Source organism: Pagrus pagrus (assembly GCF_965226575.1).
Source record: "Pagrus pagrus genome assembly, chromosome: 23".
NCBI lineage: Eukaryota > Metazoa > Chordata > Actinopteri > Spariformes > Sparidae > Pagrus > Pagrus pagrus.
The window spans coordinates 18,717,970-18,744,190 of NC_140205.1; the positions used below are offsets into that span (position 1 = coordinate 18,717,970).

Consider the following 26,221-nt stretch of genomic DNA (forward strand, 5'->3'; position numbering starts at 1 on the left):
AAACAGCAATCAGCATAAGTGGCTGCCTCCTGTAATCTCAAAAGCATTTTTAGGACAACCACGTGTTGGCAGGCAGCTGCTCCACCCAAAATAATCTGCCCAGAAGCGTAGAGTGTAATTAACAGATGGTCCCACTTGTTCATGAACTGATGGTGAGGATTTAACTGACAGTGGTGTTACAATGTTGAGCAGTGGGGTTGGGCTTGTGTGTGTGCAGGTACAGCGACTGCACAGAGAACAAATAATGAGGTAATGATTTGGACCATTCAAGAGCTTGTTGATGGACGGGGGTGGGTGAATGTTATTGGAGAGATGGATACAGTTTGCTTGTTAGTAGAGATGTGCATGGAAGATTTTGGCATTAGAGGTAAAGGTCAGTGTTAGGATTTTATTGATATACAGTATAAGTGGAGTTGTCGAATATGGAATCAATTTAATGCATGAAGGTACTTGCGAGATAAGAAAAATGTTTGTGTTTGCTCAAAGGCTTATTGCATCCTCTTGTGTATTGTTCTTGTGTTTTGCATAAGGATGCCGCATTTTTGCTTTAATTTGTCGTACTGTTTTGTGAGAAATACAGCTTGTGTTTGATCTGCAGTGATTTAAGATATGAGTCAAAGACATACCTAGTCTGAACCTTTCCTGTGATATCCCTGCCTAAATATGCAAGGAATGGAATGATCAATTTTCTGTGGATTCATAAAGTAACTTACATCAGACATCCTTACTGTTGTACCTTTCGAGTAACTCACCAACAGGTCAGTGGAGCGACTAAGTGGCAGCCAGCAGAAACCTTCCCTGGATAGATAAAGGTTAAAAACAGTGTCATGCTCCAGCAATTCTATAGGGAAGCAAGCTGAAGGCAGAAAAAGATAGAATGAAAGAATGCATTTTTCAGGACTCTGTGGGAAAAAGAGCTGACAGGCCGGCTGATCCTGCCATCCTCCCCTGCTTGCACTAGAAACAGGCTGTTTATTAAAGGCCTGGAGCTACAGCACCTTTGTTTGGGTGGGAAGAAGGCGGTGGGGAATGGTGAGCAGGTTTTTGCTGCATTAATATACAGTGGCAGAAATGAGAGAAATCCTTTGTGCTTCTCTATGGTAAACAGCCCATGCGGGCTGGTTGATCTAAAATGCGATAGATGAGTAGGCAGGATTTTCCAAATAAGTCCAATCTTGCAAACTAGCCATCCTACATGAGGTTTAAAGGCCACTTTGAAAAATTCAGTGCTTTTCCAAGGCATAAAATAGCTGCTTTCAAATCAACTACAAGCCTAGGAGGACTGAATTTTGAACAAAAGTGAAAGAAAGTGTGCGCCTACTGTACATATGTTGCAATATTGTCCTGTTGTGGTAACTCTTTGCTTCTCCGTCCTAACAGATATGCGGTCGTCAGAGCGGCGCTGACAGGCCTGACTCTGGATTAACACGACCATGGAGTCCTCCACTGAGTCCCAGCAGGAGCCTGAGAAGACTTTGGTGAGTCAACGCACATGAACATGTATATGAAAATATTCATTCCAAACCAGAGTCTAACCTACTATTCCAAAATAGGAATTGGGAAATAATTAGGAATACATAAAAAAAACACTTTATGTTGCTTTTAAACAATAAAACATTTCCATGTAACATTTGTTATTGTGCATTTTGGAAATAAACCCTCCACACTAAGCATACACTGTATTCTGCATGTTCCATTTACGATCAAACAAGTACTTTTAAGTCCACCAAGACTTCCTCATTGCCTCTTAGATGCTGATAATTAGTGGTCTTCACTCAACCTCCATGTATATTCTTAAGTCGAAAAGGGTTCCTGTTTCCTGTCGGCATCAGTGATGGGATGTCTGCTCCCGGAGTACACTCTCTGAGCCTTAATGGTTAGCTTAAGGTGCTAATATTGCTAACCTGCCACAGGCTTGTCAAGCTAACTGTGGCAGACACTGCTCTTTGCTGCCTGTAATTAAACTCGGGTCACTGTGTGTGTGTGTGTGTGTGTGTGTGTGTGTGTGTGTGTGTGTGTGTGTGTGTGTGTGTGTGTGTGTATTAGGAGATAGACAAGACAGCTAAAGTCATTTTGGCCACAGACAATTGAAGGTCACACAGAATTGTGTTCTATCAATGTACTCTTTCTTAGGAACAGAAATGGGGATGAAACAGGCCCCTGAAATGAAAAGAACACAGTCATCCACAGTTGTTCTTTGTTCTGTAACAGAGTATAAAGTTGCAACCTCCTGTTCGGTGCTGCAGGTGGACGTTGCCCTACTTGAGGCAAACCCAGCTTTAAAAATAAAGAGACCTACACAGACACCAATCCACTAGGATTTGATTTAATATACTGTAGTACCTTCAATGCGTTTTGTGTAGAAAGTTGGGGTATGATTTTAATCCTAACAAACCACACATCAGACCTACTCTCTGGCATCTGTGTTATGGTTATAAGTAGAGTACATACATTTTAAAGGATGTTCTCACACAGATAAAGGTACAAACAAAGGTAGGAAACATCAGAAACATCTATCTTTTTTCCACATCCGCTCTGCTGGTTTTTTTTTTGCAACCATGGCTGTGCTGGGGAGGTGGCTGTTGGCGCCGACTGTATAGTTGTGACATCACAACCTTAAAGAGGTCCTGAGGGCAGTTAGTGAATATGGGCTTGTATGCCTTTCTCCATTGATTGAGCATTTCATACATATTCATACTTTCACAATATTGATGTTGCACTTAGACCTGCTTTATAATCAAAACAGACAAGAAACCTCACTGAAAGGCAAATTCATTATTTACTTGTGGTATATCAAGTGTTGGACAATCCTGACATCTGGTCTTTTACAGTAATTTTAGATTTGAGAAGAGATGTGATAACTGACACAGCTTTAGTAGAATACATTACATTTATTTACTAACATGAAAGTGTGCAGTTCTCTTCTTGTTGCTAGTAGACCATCCTACTATCCATGTATCACTATGTACCTGATTGCAGAAAGGCGTAAAATGGAATTATAAATGAATGTGAGTGAAATGTATTCTGGCTTGTATGTATGCAGCACAACTTTAAGGTTGAGAGACTTTTGAAGAATGTAGATTAACCTAGACACAGCTTGAGAGAGAAGCCATATGCAAACAAAATTGTACCATCTGCAAAAAAATCAATTTTGTAAGATGTGTTGGAGTAGGAATATTGTTAAAATGAACTGAAAATAGTAATGGACCGAGTACAGATCTATGTGGTACCCCTTTGTTATTACAAGGGTGTATCAGTACGGATCAACCTGTGTTCACTCAGACAAATATGTATGAAACCAGTTCTGAGCAAGAGCATAAACCATCAGTTAAAGTCTCATCTAGAACATCTACATATTCTACTGTGACCGAGCACAGTGGCAAACCTCAGTCAGCACACACATTCACACACCCACACATAAAATACCACTTCCCTCCTCTCAGCTCTCAGGATTGTGATTCTGCCCTTTCATTTCACCTTAATCATAATCCTCAGTAGCCATTTTTGCAGCGAGCAGGAGGGCAATTATAATTGCAGATAACTGGGATGATAACGGCGCTGGCCATCTCTCCCACAGGCTTCCACACATAATGACACACAATAGGATTGTAGGGGAGCAGAGCTGATGGCCCTTTCCCACTTCTTACTTAGAGTGGGAGTGAGTTCTAATAGCACTCAATATCTGTTAGTAGTGCAAGCTAATTTCTCCCTCCGCCTTCTCTAAAGCCTATTTTAGTGGCTGTTTAATTAAACTGCTGATGCATTAATTGCTTTGAAAGCCACGTTGGTGTATTTACTGTTCCTTTTGAATGCTTTCTTTTGGATTGAATTGAATTTGATGAATGTGTACTTCTCTGCGATTTAGCAATAAACCTTCTTTGTGGAGACTCCGGGCAGTGTGTTATCCCTTGATCACACATTATGAGCAACTTCAGTGCCTGGATGGTGTGAGACTTAGGCTGTGGGACGTATTGTGTTGCTGGCATCATATCCTGCTGTTTGCTGAAAGGCCCCGTTGGTGGAGAGGATGGCTCCCAACACGAGATGAAAGGCTCTGGGAAGCAGGCCAGGTGTCTGCCGCTTCTCCCCTCGCTCTGACATCCTCACAGTCAGGAGACGCTTCAGGAAGGTTTATGGCGGCCAGCCCCCCCTCCTGTTTCAAACATCCACCACCATTCAGTCTGCTGTCATTTGCATTGTACATACAGTAATGAAAGAGCTGGTGACCTGCTGTTCAGAATAGGCAGCAGTGAAAAGGCACATAGACAGCCATTATGCACTTGAACAATGGGTTTGAGGTAGCTTAGAGGTAAGAGAAGAGGATCTATGACTAGAGGATCACTGACTGAGGGGATTTGAGCAGCTGAGAAGAATGAAAAACTTTTATCCTCAGGGGTTGTGGCACTTCACCCCCATTTGCTCCAGAGGAGTTTTACAGTTGCCAGCAGTACAAGACTTGGTGTGTTGGGAAACTCCCAGTGTGAATGCAAGGCTATGTATCGCTGGGAAAAGAGATAAGTGTAATTATTTATCATGAAAGTTTTTATAAACATAGTCATTGCAGTCTCTCATGAAGAAGATAGTTGCCATTCCCATCTGATGCAACTACAACATGTGCCATCAACCAGTTTGTATCCAACATAATTAGGCCCATAATAGTTCCAGAAGGCTCATATCCCAGAATTTTCTCCTACCAACTCTGCAAAAGCAGCCTGACATGCTTGCTAAAATATGATGCAGAACTTGCACAGAGTTTGAAAGTCATTTATCAATGCAAAAAGGAAGAGACATTTATCCTAAGTGTGCATCTTCTTGTTTACTGCACATAAAGATCTATATTGACAGTCTGGAGGCCAAGATTGCTTCGTAATAAAAATCGACAAATGGTGTACCCCCTTAATGGTCTCTTTTCATGCGTGTCAGGACGCCCTCTGCTGCTCAGTGAATCATTAAAATGAAAATCTAAACCAATCTTAGGTTTGTCCAGATTCATGGAGTCAAGTGTATTCAAAGAGCATTTTAACTGAAAGTGGAATTATTTAGCCACACTATGGCAATGTCGGTCATTTAAAGCCACTGCTTTGGTCCAGCCTGAAATATATCTCGACAATAATGGAGGGATTATCATTCAACCCTCTTGCTAATGTGGATTCACAACTTACTACTAGCTGGGCTGGTTTGGGAGTGAACAAGACACGTGGTTAGATTCAGTCAGCTTTCGTTTTAGCTAGTTCATAACAGTTTGCTATAAGTTTAAGGAAGGTGCTATAGCTAAATCATACCGTGGTGGATGCAAGGCTGCTAACATAACAGTTGAAAACACTCTTGAAACAGAGAGCAAAGGAGAGAAACTATTATTTGCATGAATGTAAATGACAGCGAAATGCAGAAACAGAGATTCGAAATGAAAAAGAGTCTAAATGTAACGATTGCACATGAATTAGGTCAAAAATATAGACTAAATCACTAGTTTCTTTCAGTCTGGAGAAGATTTGAACCATACTTTTCAGTTGCATCCACTTTAACTTGTTGTATCAAGGGCATATAAAAAGTATTCACCCCTTTGGAAGTTTTCATGTTTTATTTTTACTAAAGATGATATTTTTTGCTTTCATGTTGGCACTTTGACACGTACATTTGACATTAGTTTTGCACTATTCTTAGTACCATGCGGTTTGTTGGCGTGCTGCTGCTGTGACATGCAAATTTCCTCCGTGAAGAAATAAAGAATCTCTCTATCTGTCTACATAATGAGACTTTTTAACACTGATCAACAGAAAAAGCCTTTAAAATGTCAAAGTAAAATAGATCTCTACAAAGTGATACCTCCAATTGAATTAGTGTCTTCCTAAATTTCCTTTAATGCCTTTTGGCAACATCAAAAGAATGGACATAATTATATTGAAGCTGATTATTTAGCTGTGGTTAGATTTGATGTGGCGCTGACCACACCCGTTAATTAAGATGCAACATGTCTTGTGGCTGCATTGCATTCTGGTCAGTTGAGACTCCTGCTGGTCAAAGCTTAATGTATATCTATTCCTGTTTTTGGGTGTAACACCAAAACCTGATGTTTACCATTAATGTAACTGACTCAGACTTAAAAAAGCTATACTTACTTTTGCCCAGGTATTAAGAAAAGGACAATTTAACCCTGAAATACAGGATGCAACGTCAGGGGCTATCCACATGTAACTTTTATTATCTGCTGTTAAAAATGATTTCTAGCTGGCAGTGCTACGTACAGAGTCTTATTTCTTATACCTACAATGCCACATAATGTGACAAGAATAAGCTGCAGGAGGCTGCAAGAAGCCAGAGGTGAAAATTGGCTTCAGGCTGCTTTTAGGGAGTGAGAGACTGAAGCTCCTCAGCTTCTGTGTATCAGTGGTCGGACTCAGGGTGCTGTTGATGGAGCCAAGCTGACAGCCATGGGCTGATGAGACACATTCTCACCACTAAAGTAAATGGGTTAAAGTAAACAGGAAATGCAAGCTTATCCTCCCCAGCTTTAGCTTGGCCTCAGATGCAGAAAAAGTGCAAATGAAAGTCTGAAAATACACAGGATAACTTTAGAAGACCTGACAAAGTCTCTTTTAACATCCGGGGTTTAACTAAATGCATTGGAGAAACTGAGTGTCTCCTGCCAAGATCTGTTCAGTCCCTTCCTGACAGAAAAATCTGTCTTTTCACTTGGCTGAGGTGGTGGATGGGCTCTTGGTTTAATGGCAGTAATCCGGACAGTATGGATTTATTATCACTGATAATAGAAATGGCAGGAGCATGTAGCATCACATAGATTGGATATTTGGAACAAACTGTGTGTGCTCCCTTGAAAGATGCCGCCATTAAGATATTGCTTTTTGCTATAACACACATAGGACCCTTAGGAGCACATTTAGCTCTCTGTTTTTGTCCCTGTTTTTTTCTTGTGCACACATGAACTGACAGGCACACACACATACACACACACATCCCTCTTGGAGTATCCAGTTCCTTTGGCTCGAGGAGGCTAATATATTGTGTGTCAGCCCATGTGCTGCAATTATGATGAAGTCTGTTTTGAGAAGAGAGAGGAGTGGCAGCCATCCTCGCAGTCATGTGTGGCATCATGGATTATACATGTCCCCTTAACAAAAGTATCCTGTAGCTGTTAAGCACACAATCCTGTATACAGTTTTACCCATTGTTGAAGTCATTCAAGCATTCATACATTTATCCTCCATACCAATAAACAGAATATCATACACTTATATATAGTAAATGTTTTTCGTAATATTTTCCTCTTAGGGATGGAGGGGAAAGTGCGGCAATGGATCAGAAAGAATGTAGTAAAACCTTCAGGTTGGTTATGTAACCGTCCTTCTGAATGAGAGAATATATGCTAGACATGGAATTGAATTCTGTGAAATGGCGCTGGCTGATATAGTAAAACATTTAATCGCAATATTCTTTTTCCAGTCAGTGTTCATATATATCAAGATTTAAATTAGATCACTGTTAAGGCTTAAGCTTAAAAATCCCTAGCAGTAGATTCAGAATCAAATGAGAGCTGCAAAAATAGAATCATATTAATTAAATACGTTATAAAAAAGAATCCTCTATCTTGTTAATGTAAATCCTTATAAATCCTGCTGTGTGAAATAATTACGGTCAGAATTTTTGGACAGTTATGCTCATCAGTTAAAATCGGCATGTATTTTGCTGTCCTTTATTTTCAGGAGTGTTTTCTGAGGCCTTGTCAACACGTATATGGATGTTTAAAAAATGTAATTCCTTTTAAGGTGCAGGTTTTTCAAAACTCTGGTGTACCTTTTAAAATGGACCGTTTTGAAAACAATGGTGTCTATTTCTCAATTTGCACATGCCCATTGTGACTTTGTATACTGAGCACAAGGTCTAATTTTTTGTTTGGTTACCATGCCTAGGTTGTGTACCAGAGAGGCGTTTCAAAATATTTCTATGTGTAGATAAGAGCTGAGTGTCTTATGTTTATGGGATGTTTCTAATTGCTGGGGAAAGTTCGTGCACTAGCACCCTGCGTTCTTGATTGGACTGATGCTTCAGGAGAGGTTTCTGTTTCTTGTCAGATAATAGCCGATGGCTTCTGAGATTAGTTTTGTGCTCAAGTCATTTTGAGACAAGACTCTGTGGAGTTCACAGCCTGCCATGCCCTTATCCTGTGTAACGCTGTGTACAATGACACAGCTAAAAAAGAAAGTTAAGTGATTGGGGCTCCTGATGTGGGTGTGTGACTTTACAGTTTTGGTATTTTAAAGTAAGGGAAGATTTAAGTCTTTCAGGATGACTGAATAGCAGCATTTCCTCAAGACAAAATCATGTGAAACGAAATTAGTGTTAAGGGTTTTTGTGTTTCCGCCACAGTAACTACTGTAAATGGGTGCTTTGTTATTCCTTCTTCTTTGAGAAAACATTGTCAAAGTCACACACTGAATCACACTCAGCAGGAGGTTCTGGCCTGCAGCTGAGCTCTTTAGTCTAATTAAAATGGCCAGTGTTCCATTGCAAATGAGCTTTATATTTCTGAATGTGATGGATGCAATTTGTTTGTTAGGTTGATTGTGCTATATTCAGGCTCCTTGAAGGAACACTTGGCTTGTTTTACTTCCTTCGCCACCACGGTGCATTGTGAGGAACAGGCCTTTTTCTGTTTAGCTGCAAATTATTTATCTCATCTAACCCCATGATGTGAATCATGATCTTCTCTATCAGCAGACTAAAAGTAGAGGCTCCATGACAACTGTTCCTTTGTCGGCCTGTTAAGAAAAAAATAGAGAGACAGAGCATGTAGCTGTTTTTTCATGTGTATCACAATAGCTCTGTGACAGGAGGTTTCCATAACCTCCAGAACATGAAACGGCAGCTTCAAAATACTTAAGAATAACCATTTTCTTCCATTATTGACAAAATGTACACCCTCTTGTCCGGCCCCACACACCCTCAGTCTCATAAAGCTCAATTAATTCACATCTAGTAGCTGTCTAATCCAAGTTGTCTAGCTGTAGGATTCTGAAGATGTAGTAGTTATTGATGCCGCTTTAACATTAGCAGTGTGTTGATAAGCAAGTCCCTCTGTTGGTTGGCTCTCATGCTCATGCTATCAATGAGTGTTTTCAACATGGAAAATGGATAAATAATCATAGAAGAAGAATAGAAGAATGTCAGCTATCCTCTTTTAATTTAATATCTTAAATTCTATATTCCAAATAAAAATGACATCATAATACACATCACCTGTATATTTATTTATTATATACCATACTTTTATTATAAGACATTTATTTTTTATTTTTTAGATCATTTCAAACGATTTATATTTACAGTTCAAGGGAAGGAATTTAAATTGATTTTTAAGGAATTAAGTTAATTTAAGTCATGATGTTTCCAAAGTCAATCAGTCATCATGTTAAATAATCCAGATGTTGGTATTGACCAAGGATTACAATTTTGCCCTAATCAATCAGACCTACCCCAAGTCAGCTGCTGTAACATTGCTGGCTCAACAAGACTGTGACTGTAACAAGAGTACATCTCAGTCCCTTTTAGATTGAACATGTGTCATTTTAGTCAGCTTATGTCTAAAATGAGTTTGCTTTATTGTTGGTGATGTCTTTTGCCAAAGAGGTTGATACCACTCTCACATCTCTCTGTCCCATGCTACAGCCAGCAGCCGGTCAGCTAATCTTATCATTAAGGTTGTCACAACTTCTATTCTGAATCAAAAATCGATCAAAATGATCATTGAAATCAAAAGAAACAAACAAAACAGTTACACTTTCAGACACTTAGTTTGTGTGTACAAAGATGATCAACGGAGTCTGACAGCATCTAAGATGTTGGATTTATTTTCTTTTTAAAAAAATTTTGGGAACGATTTGAGAAACCGAACTTGAACTACAACCAAACTGAATTTCAATATTTTGTTTGTTTGAATTGTTGAATCCCTGAAGGGCTGCATTGTTGTGGAACTGTCAATATTATTTCAACTAGACTGACCCTAACCTTCAGAAACCCACCTGGATGAAGTCGAGCTTATTTGACAGGTGTTAGGGCTTAAAACCAATGATCTGTTGGTCTTAACAGATCAAGATGCAATAGTCTCACAATGGCATAGCTGTCAGTGCTGAAAAATGTAATTGTCACCTTTAAAATCCAAAAAGTAAAATTGAATCATTGTTTTGGAGATAATAACACAGCTACTTGACATGAAGACTGTAAACAGGGGTAAACAGATGGCCTTGCTCTGTCCAGAGGTAACAAAATTCAGCTATATACTTGTCGTTAACACGCTGTATCTTTTCAGTTTAATACATAAAAAAATCAAAATGTAAAGCAACACGCTGTGTTTCTACTGTACATGGGGGTTGTGTGCTCTACTAGTACTTGGCCAGGCCTAGTCTCTTCGTGGAGTATAGTCTGTTTGCTTGGCAACCTCATGCCGATGACAAGACTCCAGGAAATAGTCTGGCACATTAGTGTATTCCCAAAAGGAATACACTAATGTGCCAGACTATTTCTAACTATTCCTTGAACTATTCCTTGAAAAATGTACATGGCAATGGACTCATGCACATGTCTACTAGCAAACAAAGCAGACGGTGACTTTGAAGGGACTTGCCAAGATAATTAGAAATACTGGTGACATGTTTAGTTTTCACACTATCTTAAGTTTTTTCACAGTTCATTCTCCTGGAACCAACATTGTTATCCAGTTTCAGATCATATTTCTTGCAAGCTGCTGACACATTTGGTGAGAACAGCAGGCTTCAGTCATGTAGTACCATTTCTTAGAGCAGCTACTGTTAAACCTTACCATCACCTGTCCTTTTCATCATCATGCAGAGTACTGACAGAAATGTTGAAGCACGAGTAAATGCAGCAGACCTCAGTTTAACCCTGCCTGAGGAGATTTAATGTGTTTGTTGACGACATCAGGAGCATTTGGCTGAGTCGTGTTTCAAGATTATTTACTCTCATGGAAGAGGAAACTCGAATCAAATTGAATCCAATGTGCTGCTGCATCTGCAAACGACCTTTAGATAATGATAATGACAAACCTTTCAACATGTTTACATGTTCATGTGGTACATATGGCGTTGTATCTTTTAAGTGGCCCTCGTTCTGTCGTGTGTGGAAAACATCTAAGCAGGTTAATGGAAACAGAAGCACAGGAGAATGCATTAAAGCTTACATTATTGGCCCATAATAAGGTCGCAGGGCGGCTGCGTTGTGCATGCGTCGTCCTCTGGGGTGATTTTCCATGATGGCTAGGGAGATTGGCTCTGTGGCTTTGGTTTATTGGTGCATGAGGGCCTCAGTCAACAAGAGCATGAGGAAGAGCCGTGTGGTTAGAGTGGCCTTGTGCTCGGGGGCGTACGCAGAGCTCTGACTTGCACTAATAACTGCTTCAATACACCAGATTCAGCCCTTTATGAACAGCGACAGCCTACTTCCTTGTTTTGTGGTTGCGTGGTGTTTTGCTGGTTTGTGTGTCAGATGATGTTTGTCTGAAAAAGAGTGGTACTGTAGACAGAATGCCTGATAGGGGGTTCATAGAGAGAGCGAAGTAGCTGAAGGAAAAGATGGATGGATTGGAAAATAGCAAGAGGGAAATTATGAGTGCTTTGAGGACAGATAAAAGCTGAGGAAGAGTAAATATACCAGTGATGTGACAAAATTTCAGAGTAGAAGAACAAGAAAGTTACTGAAAATGAGAAGAAGAAGAAGAGGAAAAAGCACTTGAGAGAGAGAGGCATGAATTCTCTCGCATGCTCTTTCTCTCTGCCTTGTCTCCTCCCTTCAGTGTTTAGTGTGTGAGTGTGTGTGTGTGGGAGAGACGGGCTGAGCTCAGTGGCTCGTCGTACCAGGTTTAGTCTGACCAAGAAGCGGTAGCGACGACGGGCTCACCTCCCTCGACCGACTGGCACACGGTACGCATTTCCTCTCTTTCTGTAAGTGAACCTTAACACTGTCAAAACGGGAAACAGGAGTGGGCGGGTTAGACTGGCAGACTGAGTTGAAGCTGATCATACTGTTGTACATTTGAAGAATTTTGTTCTTCAATAAGATGTAGACATTTTCAAAAACCTGGAAATCAGTCATGTGATGCTGCCTTGAAAGTGAGTTTTTTTTTTTTCAGCTTTAGACATGTCTTTGTGCTAAGGTTTCACACTTGGACACTGAGTCTACTGTGTTGTTTCCACTCCAGCCTGTTGTTTGCTCAGTATGTTGTCACTGAATGAAGGCCAGCACTCACTGCCACACTTTGCTCAAGGGCTTCATTTACAGCTAACGCAGATCATGCTGCTTCTATTAGTGTGGTGGAGACCGTTGCATTGCTCAATATTCATTGCTTCAGAGTTCTTCTTTAGAACTGAGCTGTGTGGACTGTTGCTATATGATAGCCAAAGCATTGATGTAATCGAGGCTCATGATAGAGAAAGGGGGGTCTGTCTCTGGTTGCTTGTAAAAGAGGAAGGAGCAACACGGGTACTTTATAGAAACATGATAGCTCCTTTATACAATGCTCTCATGTCCAATTTAAAAAGTAATACAATTAAATACACTTTTAAAAGAGACACAATGAAGTGCTTTTGTTTTCTGTCTGGCAATCGCCTAAATTAACAGCAGAAGTGGCAATCAAGTTTCTTATTTGCTATCTAAATGTCTGACCATGTGCAAGGCTCATTTGAATGAGGACAAATTAACCAATTATCTATGGCTGGGATGCAGTTACATAACAACAGTTTTCCAGGAATGGTTGTGTTTTTGTTTTTCACTTTTTCCCACAAAAGAAGCAGAAATCTTGGCTGCAGCACATGGGTGCAGGCAGCTGGGTTGGAGCGAGAGTAATCAGATTGATAGTACTAGCCTAGGCCTGCGTTCGTTCATTCTGAACAGCTGCTGGAGTTTAGCTTGATGTTAATTCTACAACATTACAGGGAAACATTTTTGAACATGCATTAAAATTTTATTTCACAGCCAACCACCAAAACACTTATGTATGTTTTCGTTTTATTATTCAGTCTTGTATTGTGTTCATGTTTTGAGTCGACACAATAAATGAACGCTGCAAAACCATTAAGTAAAAATACTCCATAATGTTAATCATATTAACTTTAACTGTTCCATACATTAACCTATACCAATGCATTGCATTTTTTATACTCATTATATTAAAATAAAAACAGTGTCTAAAAACAGTTGTGTACTATCATGTTTTGAAAATGTTAATACCCAGAGAATCTACACGTTTATTCAAGGTAATGGTGCGTTTCACATAGTTGTCTGTCACTATAACTTCTGAGGAAACATCAGATGATACGTGTTTGAGTGAGGAAGGAAGTCGGCAAACAAGACTAAACATGAAAATTCTTAGAGACATTACTTTGTCTATGAGCATTTCTGCCTGAGTCATGTAGATAGATTTTGACCAGCAATAGTGGTTGCATGATGTTGAACTCCCATGATCACACACTACTTAAAGAAGTACTTCACTGCTGGACAGGTAGCCCCTGCTTTGAACTGGGCTGTTTATGCAGCAGAAAGGAAGAAAAATAATTTTGAAATTGGAGCTAAACAGAGGAAACAGAGAAAAATGGCTCTGGTATTCCCTTTTGCTCAGAAGGTAGAAAACCTACAACAACCAGAATGCACTGCGCTGCACCGGACCAATATACACTGACATACTGTGAGCTGGGTGGTGTTTGGTTTTGGCTCTATTCCTGATTTTAAACAGGAAACAGTAAAACGGCTGGCTGGTTACAAACAATATCATAATACAGCTAAATAATATGTTGTCTAAAACATTTCAGGCAAGAAATAGACCTATAGAAAGAGACGCATTTGGCGTCATCTGTTGGATTTTTGCAGGCAAAGAGGTGGGGGGCTCCAGGTGCAGGCAAAATTGAGTTCAACATTGTGCATTTACATAAATTACCAGCATTGAAGTGATACAAAGACGGTTGAAAACGCAAAGTTCCCTTTTATGTTTCTTGTTTTGTATTGGTTGAGAGACCCCATAGCAGCAGAACATGTAGTGGGCCGTGGGCCGGTTCGGGCAGATAATTCATGTTGATGTGTCGGTTAACATCGGGTCCGGGCTTTAAAAGCCACGGGCCGGGTCGGGTCGGGTTGTAATTTTCAGGCCCGTTGAGAACTCTAGTCTGCATACAACACCTCAGCATAGACTCCTCAAAATGTAATGATAGATATACAGTTTGAACCTCCAGTTGGACACTTCAGCTGTCTAAATCCCCCAACAAGAAAAGAATCCAGCTGTGATCAGCTGGTGGTTCCATTTCCTCATGCTCGAGCCAATCCCTGATGGTGGTATGAGGTTTGAATTTCAGATGGCTAACGGCCTCACTCACAGCTTTGCCATGCTGAGACTGGGCCAAATTGCGTACTGCACTGCCTTTGGTCAATGGATAGAACATTCTGTTAATATTATGTAGGCCAGCTCATTCCCACTTAGATTGCCCATACTAAAAATGTATTCACTGCACCACTGAAAAGTGCTTTCAATGAAAATAGTCACAAAATAGTATTCGACCTCATGATTCTGTAGTTAAAGTACTGCACCTAACCTGATTCCGCTCTCACTACCTTTGTAGATCTTCAGTTTTCTACTGTCCCTCTACTTTAGAACATTTACCCCATTGTCTCCATGCTATCCCTGAGCCCGGAGCCCCCCCTGCAGTGATGGAACTGAGACACCACTCTGTGAGGCCCGTGGACCCACCCAGCCACCCCCCACCTCCCCTGTTTTGAAGGCTGCCGTGCTGAAATGCTACAGTCTAATGAAATGCTGTCTGCAGCCTGTGTGAGGTCCCCCTCCACACCTCCCCGCTCCTTCCTCATGAAAGATAAAACATGGACAAGACACAATTATACAAACTGCTGATCCTAAAACCAACAGGAATCCTTTTTCTAATCTACTTTCCTTCCCAGTCGCCTGTGAGGTGACATCATTAGGTTTTACACTAGCAATGGAGAGAGAGAGGATGAAAAGCAGAAATCCACAGGGATTGCTGCTGTTTGCTCTGGTGTCCGAATATGCCCTGCTGCTGAGAATTATCTCTTTATGGATTTCCTGTCAAGCTTTACAAGGATTTCGATTTCCTTTCTGTCCTCCTCCACACCATATCTCCAGGAAAAGTTAAATACTCGACATTTAATTGTAGCTCAGCACACACATTTTATAGTAAAAAAGCCTTTTAGTGCTGTAAGCTCTATGTTGTATTAAAAAAAAGGTGGACTGGAACATAATGGACAGTATTTTTCAATACTAACAAGAAAAAGGATACTTTAATTAAGTGAGCATTTAAGACTATAAGTGAGCAAATGATGACCGACTGATATACACATGTACATATACATTGGTATCGGCGTATATGTTGTCCGATTTATGAACAGATATGAAAACTTTACCGAACATAAAGCAGAAAAGGCTGCTTTGGGTAATGATTGATAATTTATAAATTCACACTGAAGTTTACTGTTTCAGTGCACTGATGTCATTTTGGACAGTACATGTATTGTATAACTGTAAAATCTCATGCCTCCACCACCATGTACCAATCTTTGTCATAACTGTTTTGTCAACCACTTATCATAGCAAAATGTATGTGTAATTATATATTCTGTGTATAAAAGAATATCAGCCAGTATATCTATATATAATATATATCATATATAATATTTTTTTTACTGCCTTAACTTGTTATCAGCATCTGCCTCAAAAGTCTAATATTGGTCAGGCCCCTAAAAAAGAAATATTGAAAATCCACTAATACACCGCTTCATTCCTGATACAGACTTCTGCACCTAATCTCAATCGTATCTGCATACCAATACCAATTTGATACCACTGCTAACTTTGTTGCATTTAATATTTGTATAAAGTTTCCTTATATAATATTTACAGAGTTCTACCTCATAACTTCCCAAGTGGAGAGGTTCATACACCATTTTTTTTTTTTAAATTTTGCATATTTCAATCCTATTGTTCGAGACCAGAGGTTATCAAACTGTGAGGTACGCCTCCCCCAAGGCGGCACAGGATAGCTGACAGGGCGAGGCACAAAGGAAGAGACAAAAGGCAAAGACACTGCGGGTAAATTGCAAACAAGAACTGCTAATGGCTAATTCAGCATACTTTTAAAGCCCCCCTCTAGTCAGTTTCTCTTCCTGTCTAACTGTCAACATTCCTCCTCAATCAGAGAATGGGGCGTGGTTATAGTCATACGTAGGCATAACAGTTGAACTAGACTGACGTTCTAGCAAGATCAACATCACTAGCATGGATTAGCGATAGCATTGATATTAACCCAGACGAGCAGCATGAATATTAGCAGGGATAGTGATAGTTGTCACTCAAACAGAAGTTCTTGTTGTGTGTTGAGGAGCTGTGAGTTTCTTCATGGGCAAAATGTAACCTGTACTGTACATTTAGTGCCACTAGACAATTTCACCTTGAAACTTTGCCTTTGCCCTGGGGGCTAACACCAGTCTGCTCTGAGGAAAGTCACCATAGATATTTCTCTTTCCCTTGCTTGACCACTCACACACTATGCACTGCCCTGTTTCTTAAGTCACACTGCTTTTATAACCCCCTTATTGGAGAATGACATATGAAGGACTCTACTCTAGTCATATGTCATTATTCCGTATTAGTAACAGTCGAAATTTTGTGACTTTGAGCACAAAATTAAGTTATTTGTCAAAAAATATTTGGGGAACAGTGTGGCTCATCAACATTGCCAGGAAATGACTTATCCTATCAATCTAGTCAAAATGTAACAAATATAGGCTATGAAATAGGGGTTACGTTGTAGTCCACAGCTAACTAACTGACTCTATGGCTTTCTGTTTACATCCCCCAAAGGCCCAAATTAAAGTGACTATACTGTAGCTCCAAAACTTAGAGCAGATTATCCCCCATGTAGAATTAAGAGCCCAGAGTTTCAAACCTTGAACACCTGCTGTTACGGCTGCACAATTCATCTTAATTTTACTGAATATATTTCCTCATGAACTCACCCACATCTGGCTGATACCTGAATTCCTTCCTATGGTCAGTGTCGGGTAAGGTACCAATCATCTGCCTCAGTGCAACCCTAATTGAAGATGCTTTTTCCTTTAGCATCTATCAGCTGCTATATCAATCTGTCCCTACTTGGAAGGCAGCAGATTAATACAGGGACTGACATAACACATTTTCAGTGCAGTAGGCTAATTATCAGGGGCATTTTTTGGGCTCACTGTCAGGCAGCACCACGGTCAGGCTCCTCAGCGTTCACACCTGTTCCCCAGCACACTGCTGATAAGCTCCATTGACTCGGCCAACTTTTGGATTTTAGGAAATGTGGTATCTGTAATTTCTCACCTTCTCTGAATCTGCCTATTTGCTTATTGTCTTTCTATGCATTTGACACACACACACACACACACTTGAAAACATAAAAAACCCAGAACACTTATAGGCTGCTCATTCTGGCACATTTAGCTTCTACTTTCCTGCCTACTTTACAAATAAATGGATACCCTGGGTGTCATATTCTCGGTGAGTAGTCTTTACTACCTTGGCTCAGGTCTCACTCTGGACAGTATCTTGGCCAACAGAGTTAACTCTGCCCACACTCTCCTGGCCCATATGATCGCACATTTTATTTACGGTGAGTGCTGCAGTTCCACTCCAGCTCTAAATCAGCCACCATATGGGCTGCTCCCAAGATCGGCACCTCATATAGTGGCTCCCTTTGGCCATAGACCCACCTCGTGCTGACAGATGTGTCAGTTCTTTGATGGATAAAGCAACACTGACACTACCGCATGCTGGCTTGGATTTAGTGTTTTCACACCCAGCTATTGCTGAAGACGAGGATGGTCAGGGAGTTGGTGGACTGTCAACTATGGCACGGCAGTCTGGTGAACAGTGTAGGAAGTGACCGCTAAATGTATTTTGCAAGGATGAGATATGCAGGATCCTCAATGTTTTTCTATTCAATTTTTGTATGCGGCGCCTTTTTCCCCTAATGAATACAATTTGTTTTTTCTGGATTTATGACTTTGAGCTTTCTCCTGAAAACTCACTTTATTGTAAATTACAATGCAAATGTTATGTAATTAGACCAAATTGAGTTCCATTTCTTTATGCTGTGTTCATCTTGTAATTGTCCAGCTCAGTTGTCTTTGTATCTTTTAAACAATACCTCCTGTAGTGTATTTTATAAAAAATGAATTGCATCACTGCAAATCAACAACTCCAAACTTTAACTGAAGTAGAACAATCTCCATAACCTTTCAGCATGGAGTGCTTTATATCCACTTGTGTCCTGTAAATGGATAGCTTTGGTGCTTTATGTGCCAGGGTTGACTTAGGAGAGAGTGCCGAACCACATAAGTAATTTATCCGACCATTTGACAAACCTCGATGAGCGCAGCTACTTGAAAAAGTCTGAACAAGCTAGATTGATCACCTTTACACTGCCCTTGCCTGTATACTTGGCGTCTCAAGTGTATTTGCACAGCAACAAATGTGTCTTGTGTGACATTTTGATTGAGAAGGTAGCAGTTGAAGTAATTTACTAGTGGTTGTACTAGTGCCTCCTTTGCATTGATGCATTTAAACTGAAGAAGTAAGAGGAGGTAAAACTTTAAGTGAGTGTTTATATTAGTGATAAAATGGTTTGTTTGTTTTTGCCAGACAAACATTGGCTTGTTTAAATGAAGACACATACTAAATACTTTCACTCAGTCATCATTATGGCTTTTTGTGAAATTATTTCATGCAGGACTAAAGGCAGACTAAATTCACATTGTTTTCATGACCCTGCCTCTTAGAGAACTGGTTCATTCAGTAAATTTGATTGCTGCTTATGAGATGAGCATCTGGGCAAACCGACTTGATCAGGACATGCCTAGAAGACTGCTTGTATCAGGTTGCTTAATTAAGGCGGACACAGAGCGAGCACAGAGAATTAAATAAGATGCCATCATGTGCTGTGGTTTTCCTTGAAACTACTAAATCAGTTGTACTTAGTTTGCTGTGGGTTTTGGTACAGAACACAACTTCACACAATTTTGTGTTCAGAATATGAACAAATTCAAGCTCTTGGAAATAGTCCAAATGCAGTAGACTGATTTTTCCTCTGATACTGCCGCTAATGTATACCATTCATACACACATTGCAACAGATGTATCCCAGTAATTAGCTTCAGAAATAACAAAGCTCTTAGCCAGGCTTTATAAACACCACTGATTAATCCAGTGTCACAACAGCTGTTGTGAGAAACTTCATTATAGTGTGTGGTAGGCGGAAGACTTTCCCATTAACCTAAATGGGTGTTCATTCTCTCCCAGGGCACAACCTCAATAACAATACAATAACAAGTCACCATTTTACAGTAACATGTTGAGCAGTGAATCAACATTGGTGTCAAGAACAACTATTGAAGTTTGGGTTCAAAGGCTTTTTTGTGACACAGTATAAAATGTGTTCTCATTGATGTCTGGTTAGGAATTGGGTTATAGATGCAACAACAAGGGGGGCTTGGAAAAATATGAATATTAGAGATGAATATCACATTAGCTACAATGAATAGTCCCTTCTTGACTGTAAATGAATCTAATCTAATCTTATATATGACATGAACAATGGGTCAAATGACGAGTCCGCTGTTCATAGTGACAAATCCACAGAGAATTATCAGAGACAAGTTCCCCTTAAGCGTTTTAGTGTCTTTCAGATCAATGTTTTGGTTTTCCACCTTTCAGGTGTAGTGTTTTGTTTCACTCTCAGCATCTCATTAGCTCAGATAAACCCACCATAAAGAATGTGTTCAGTAGTGTAGTGGACCGTTTAGCAGAAGAGTCAGATATTGTTCTCCAAGATACTGTTTGCTAACATGCTAGCTGCATCAGCTATAATAAGCGATGATATGTGTTAGCAGATAATTTAGGCAGGATTAAAGCTGCACAAACTTGCATATTTATGTAAAGAATAACATCACCATAAAGCTGTTTTTGTTATTAAAGTTAAAGGGCTAACTGAATGTTTTGAGTATGAACATGATGTGAAACGTAGGCTACAGCCACCAGATATCAAATTAGTCGAACGTCTGTGAGAGATTTTGGAGCGACTTGTTCAACAGCTCACTGCACCACCATCATCACAACACCAAATGAGCTAATATCTTTTGAAAGAATGTTGATTAATCAACCAGTAGAGTTCAGAGACTTGGAGAATATATGACAAGGATCACTGAAACTGTTGTGGATGATCGTGAAACAACACCTTACCTTGACACTGTTGGTTTTTCATCTAATTTGTTACCCATCTGTGTGTACAGCAGCACTACAGTATGAAGAGTATACAATTACAGAGTGGAACTAGGAATAAATGATTCATATTTTCCTTCTTTTATAAAACTATAACTAATTAAATGCTAATGTTCATAACCACACAGGCACTGGATTTCTAAGAATACTGTCTCAGTGTTAGCTCAACAAATAGCTTCTAGTGATGACTCAGCTGTTCAGCAGCAGTCTGTCACCTAGAAATATGTTGTTCTCTTTCTCTTTGAGTTTCTTTCATTCTTCATAATATTTAATATTTGATCTTTTTACAAGACAGCTTATGCATAGACCATGGTGGATGATTTGTTAGAAGCCTTTTTTTTGTTTTGTTTTGTAGCTTGAATACACAGGACAGTCCAGTCAATATTGGACCAGCATTAAAGTTTTGCCTCCATAACTCTGTTTTGATTCTTAGCTGAATGAATGGCAAAAGGTGCCCTTCAGATATAAAAAAAGGAAGGAAAAGCTGCTGTTGTTATCTCTTCTTTCCCTGCTACTAAAAAGAAACTGGGTCAGGATTCTGCTTCGAGTGATGTTTAAACATTATGTAATATGTCATGGCATTTTATCCTGTGCAAGCACTCTTCATCTTTTCAGGGGCTGAGAGAAAGTGTTGGGTTTAAGGCGCAGAAGCTTTGAAGGAGATTGGGGTAATTTTGTGCTGTTCTGTTAGTGTGTGTTTTAGTATTAGAATCAAACTCATGATCTGATGATCTATTAATAGGTGTGTGTAATAATGTGTCAGTTTTGTAGTGATTACTCTACAGTTTGGCTGTGGATTTATAAATGAGACTTAATGATGAATCCTTAATATACCATAGTAAATTTGTGTAGGTGGGAGTTGGGGATGCAAGGCAGACAGCATATGTAAGTATCAACATTAACATGGAAATAAAATATCGCTTAAAGCAAAGCTGTTGAACGAATGTATGAATGAATTTGTTATGAAATACAAATTAACAAATTGGGTTTGACACCTGGAAGCTACTCTGTATAACAACAGTGAACTTGGTTATTATTAATGGGATCAGTGAATTCACACATGGGGGTGACGTACAGATTAATGTACAAATTTACACCCATCACCATTCGCAGGCTGTCTTGAGAGTGCTGACCTTAAAGGGAGATGGGGAGACCAAAATGGAGGAAGCTATTTTAGCTAATTTACAGTCGCTGTGTTGCCCATCTTATTTTATTTAACCATCTCTGTCGGAGTATAACCTGCTCCACAAAAGAAGAATGTTTTTTTGACAGATAGACAACAGGTGTTCATGGTATAAACACGTCTTTTTAATATTTTAAATACACTGGGAGAAATGACCGTCCCATTAGCGAGCAGCATCTAGCAAGCAGTTAGCATGCTCATTAGCCCAGGGTATCATGATAAAAGCACAAATATTGAAAGCAAGATTGCCATTTGCACAGGTAGGATAAAAAAATGTGGCCCACAAAATCAGAAATGGAGAAAATACTGGTTTTACACCACTACTCCTCTCTTTGCTTTTGCTTTATGTTTCTGCTTCAGACAGAAGTTGAAATATTTCAGTTCATTTTAGTTCAGAGCATCTCCTCCACTGTCCTTGTCATCTCATCAACACAGCAGGCTGCTGAATTTGGTCTGAAAGCCAGATAAAAGGCAGACAAAACCCCAAACTCAGACAGCAAAGGGTCACTTTGTCTTAAGATACAGCTATTCCTATTTTCCTCTGAAGGTGAACTCGACAACCACCCCAAACCTTGAGATGATGACAGTGGTCTGTTTGTACTTTACCTTGTTAATCCAGGGAAGGTCGTCTGACATGCATGCAATGATACACATTAGACTCATTCTCACCTCAAACAAAATCTGAATAATGCTGTGACACTGACCTGTTCTGAACCAGAGAGGTGATGAAATAATTACAAGCTTAAATGAATGCATCTGCAGTCAAGGTCGAATTTATAGGCCTTAAATTGCATGTCTATTATGTCCTGTCCTCCATGTCAGAACAGACTACTTTGGGATCTAAATGTGTGAGCTGTCTTCCTGAGTCTATTTGCTTTGAGTCATCCTCTGTCTGACTTCACCCTTATCAAACACAGCAGGCTGAATGTTGCTCATAGTCCTGTATTGCAGCAATACCTGGCAGCCTGTTTTCTCTATTTTCAGTTGTTGACATCACTTCTGCATACATGCATATCTGTGATCATGTTCGCTCACATCCTGGTGTCATTGATTGCTTAACTCCTCCGGTTTATCAAACATCTGCTGTCTGGTTTACACTGGAAACTGGCTCTACTTGCAAATGTTGCTGTCTAAAAAATACATGTGGTATTGAGCAGCTCATAAATGGACATGTACTGTACAGTAGATAGATTTTGTTAAAAGTTACAACACGATTGCCAGCTGTCATCTTTCCCAGTCTGTGTAATCAGACCTGCTCTGTGCGAGTGCCACTATACAAGTCACAAAGTACAGCTTCAAAAGAGCCTTTTTGACTCCTAATGTAGGGATAAGTGGTGGTATTATATGTTTTAATGTAACGTTAAAATGTTGCTTTTATACATCCAGATCAATAAAAATGTTTGTGTAATGTCACATTTTCCATTCAACACTAGATCTCCCTGTAAATGCTAGTGAATCATTTCTCAAGGGTGCATTTAAACCAGTTTAATCAAATAAATATGATAATTGAATTTTACACTGTAAAACATTGCAAGCTGGTTCAGCTTAAAAACAGAAAAGTTCACTAAATTTGAGAAGTTAAGTTCATTCAACACCTTTTGAGTCACACCAACAAATGACACATTTTGATCAGTTTCCCAGTTACAGTGTTTAGTTTTACAGTCTTGAGTTCAGTTCTTCATTTAGCTTGAAGACCTTACAGCTTTGGCTGCTCCTGCGTTATTGCAAAGACTTTATGGGAGGCTACTCTCATTGTATTAGGTAAATTAAAAGTTTATTGGAGTGGGGACTAAATTGGACTCATGGTTGGCATTTTTTTATTACTGTCAGAGGAAACAATCATGACTCGTTTAAAAGACACATAGTGAGATTCCATGATGTAATATGTTTATTTAGGAAAATCAATTTGATGAGTGTAGAGAACACCCAGTAGTCATTCAGATTATCATTTCGATCTGTAATTTATAAAACATACATTTGCTAGCAAGTTTTCAATCTAAATGTTGATTAAATATGTATCTGATACATTGGACGGCAGTAGCCTTCTATGTTCAGCCCACCTTATTTCTCACAAGCTGATTTCAAACTATAAACTTGATAAACTTAAATTAGTGAAACGTTGCAACAGTATGAGAGTTCTCAGAAAATATCATGGTTTCATGGTCTAATGTTTTACGGTATTACACCGTTACTATTATTATTATCATTTACAGTGACCCTTAAAGGAATGAAAACAAGGTTTTTTTGGTCGAACAACATCAAATGAATTTAAAACACTTTCTTATCTTAATATTATGTCCTGACAGACGTGAAACTTTATATAAATGTGGTATAATAAATTCCGTAGATAAGCAATTGTACACGGCAGAATAACAACTTTCATACTGCGGTATACAGTGAAATATATTATATATTAATGCAACCCTGGAGACAATATGGAATGTGACTGCTGGAATGTATGTGATCTACTACACATGACTACCACATTGCCTTTTCTCCCTCATTCAGTCATTGTAAGTGCAACAGTATATTTGCCCTTGTATTCACTGTAACCTGGTCTGTAACCACATTTTCATTCATTCAGTTAGTTACTGTGTGCCAAGACTTTGGCTGTTAAATGACCAGTTGGGGAAGGTGGGAGTGATTCAAAGTTCATTTCTGATTATATCCAAAACATTACCAACCATTTTTAGAACATTCTCATTATACATAAAAGAACTTATTTTTCCTGGACATGTGGCAGGGGTTGAATGAGTCAATTTAAGCAGAAAGGTCCCCTTTGATTGGTCTGTCAGGATTCAGACCTACCCCTCCACCCCTACAGTCGAGTCACCCACCAGCCTCTACAGCTTGATTGTCAATTTATAGTCAGGAAAGCTTTTCAAATGCTAATATAGGCCTGCCACATGTAGTGATCCAACTGTGCCTCTCATTACACTGCTCCAATAAAACTCTTCTCAGGCTGCCTGTCACAATGCATACTTTTTATTAGTGACACTTTGATATTATTCACAGCCCTTCACTTTGTCTTCCTGTCAGTCCTCCCCACACCCACGCACTCATCTGCATAATTAATCAACACTTATCATCAGGTGAGGCTATTATAAAGATTTATCAACCCCGGGTTGTCCACTTGTCCAACTAAGACTGATGAAAGACTAATTGATTTGAATCCCTAGACTATCTAGGAATCCCTCCAGTCACAAATTCGTCTAACCTCCTTGTCCCGGTCACTGTAAGTCAGTGTTTTGCAACCCAGAGGGAGTGGCCAAAGTGTAACTCTGCCCTCCCACTGTGAGAAAATGAGCTGAGCCAAGATTAAATTAGAAAACTACAGTGTTGATGCCTCTCCACAAAGCGTTGTTAATTGACCTCTGACGCTCAGTGACAGTTTCCTAATCCCTTTGCCTTATTGTTGTAAGCAGCTCTTAGTGTTTAGTGTTTAGTGTCTATCTTCTCAGACAGAAGCTCTAAAGTTTCTAACCAATCAGAACCTAGCAATTTGGTTTCCCCTACCTGATTAACCAAGCAATATCCAATCAGTGGCATTGTTCTGTTTGTCTCTCTCCTTGCTGAGCTGCCTTTGGTTGGGTTTCGTCTGCCTGGAGATTAGGGCAATCCGGCGTTGTTCCAGGTATGACTGTGACGTCACTTAAACACGCCATCCGCTGCAGCTGTACAGATTGCCATCATGTGATAATTAGGGTCTCGCAAAATGGGCAGTTCAACGTAAACCTTAATGAGAGCCACATGTCCTCTCGAGGACGGAGAAATTAGGACTGCTCTGAGAGATAATTGTGAATGTGACTGAGCTGAACCGGTGTGGTTACTGCTTGAAGGACAGAGGAAAGCCTTGGAGAGCAAACGTGATTGGATTCTTTTTTTGGCCAGCTGTTGAGTGCGTCTGCCCTCTGCTGTGCGCGGGAACAGGTGCGTGGGCCCAGGGCTCGACATCTGGCCAAGAAGAGCTCCTATTGCTGCTCTGAGTTGGACTTGAATACATTTTTAATATTCACTGTTCCTTTACCTCTTTTAATTGGAGCGATACAAACTGTAAATGGAAATGTATACTATTAATACATGTAATGGACTTTCTGTGCCAACAAAATGGATATGTTAAAACAGGAGACAACTGAATTATGTAACGAAATGTGGTAGGCACACACAATATTAAATGATAAAAATGACGATTTGATGTAGTCAGCCCCCTTTGATTTACTGATTCTAAATTTAATGACTTTGAAATTCAATGGTTGTCGCTTTTTTAAATTCATTGATTTAAGAAATTCAAAATATAATAAAAACATAATCAGTAATTCATCAATGACTCTTTGATCATAATTAAATTAGATATGAAACAATGTGTTGATAAATTGATTTGTCAATGAACAAAATACTAATCTGCAAGACATTTATGGTTCCAGATGATGCAGGGAGTTTATGGTTTTGAATGAGCAACTATGGAATGTATTGCAGTGAAACTTTGCACACACAATAATGCCGCCCTTGGGATGAATCATAACTTGTGACCGCTTCATTTCACGTTTTAAATTTGTCAAATCCTTAGGTTTATTACCAAATATCTGCATAAATAACATGACATTCTCATAAGTCTTAACGGTATGGGATTTTGGTGTTGGGTTTGCAAATTAACAAATGTCAGCATGCCAGCA

The 26,221-nt window shown here is 39.5% G+C and overlaps 1 protein-coding gene across 7 annotated transcripts in view; it reads left to right on the forward strand.

The window, feature by feature from the left end:
* Positions 1–26,221, forward strand: part of osbpl8 (oxysterol binding protein-like 8) — a 97,499-nt gene that overhangs the window by 23,960 nt on the left and 47,318 nt on the right. For 5 of the 7 annotated variants that reach the window (XM_084345114.1, XM_084345117.1, XM_084345115.1 and 2 more), the window contains one exon: positions 1,381–1,478. In XM_084345114.1, the coding sequence (XP_084201240.1) occupies positions 1,434–1,478 (45 nt within the window). In that variant the 5' untranslated portion in view covers positions 1,381–1,433. Of the gene's footprint in view, positions 1–1,380; positions 1,479–11,855; positions 11,952–26,221 lie in introns of those variants that run through there. The other 2 variants (XM_084345119.1, XM_084345121.1) reach the window with 2 other exon arrangements.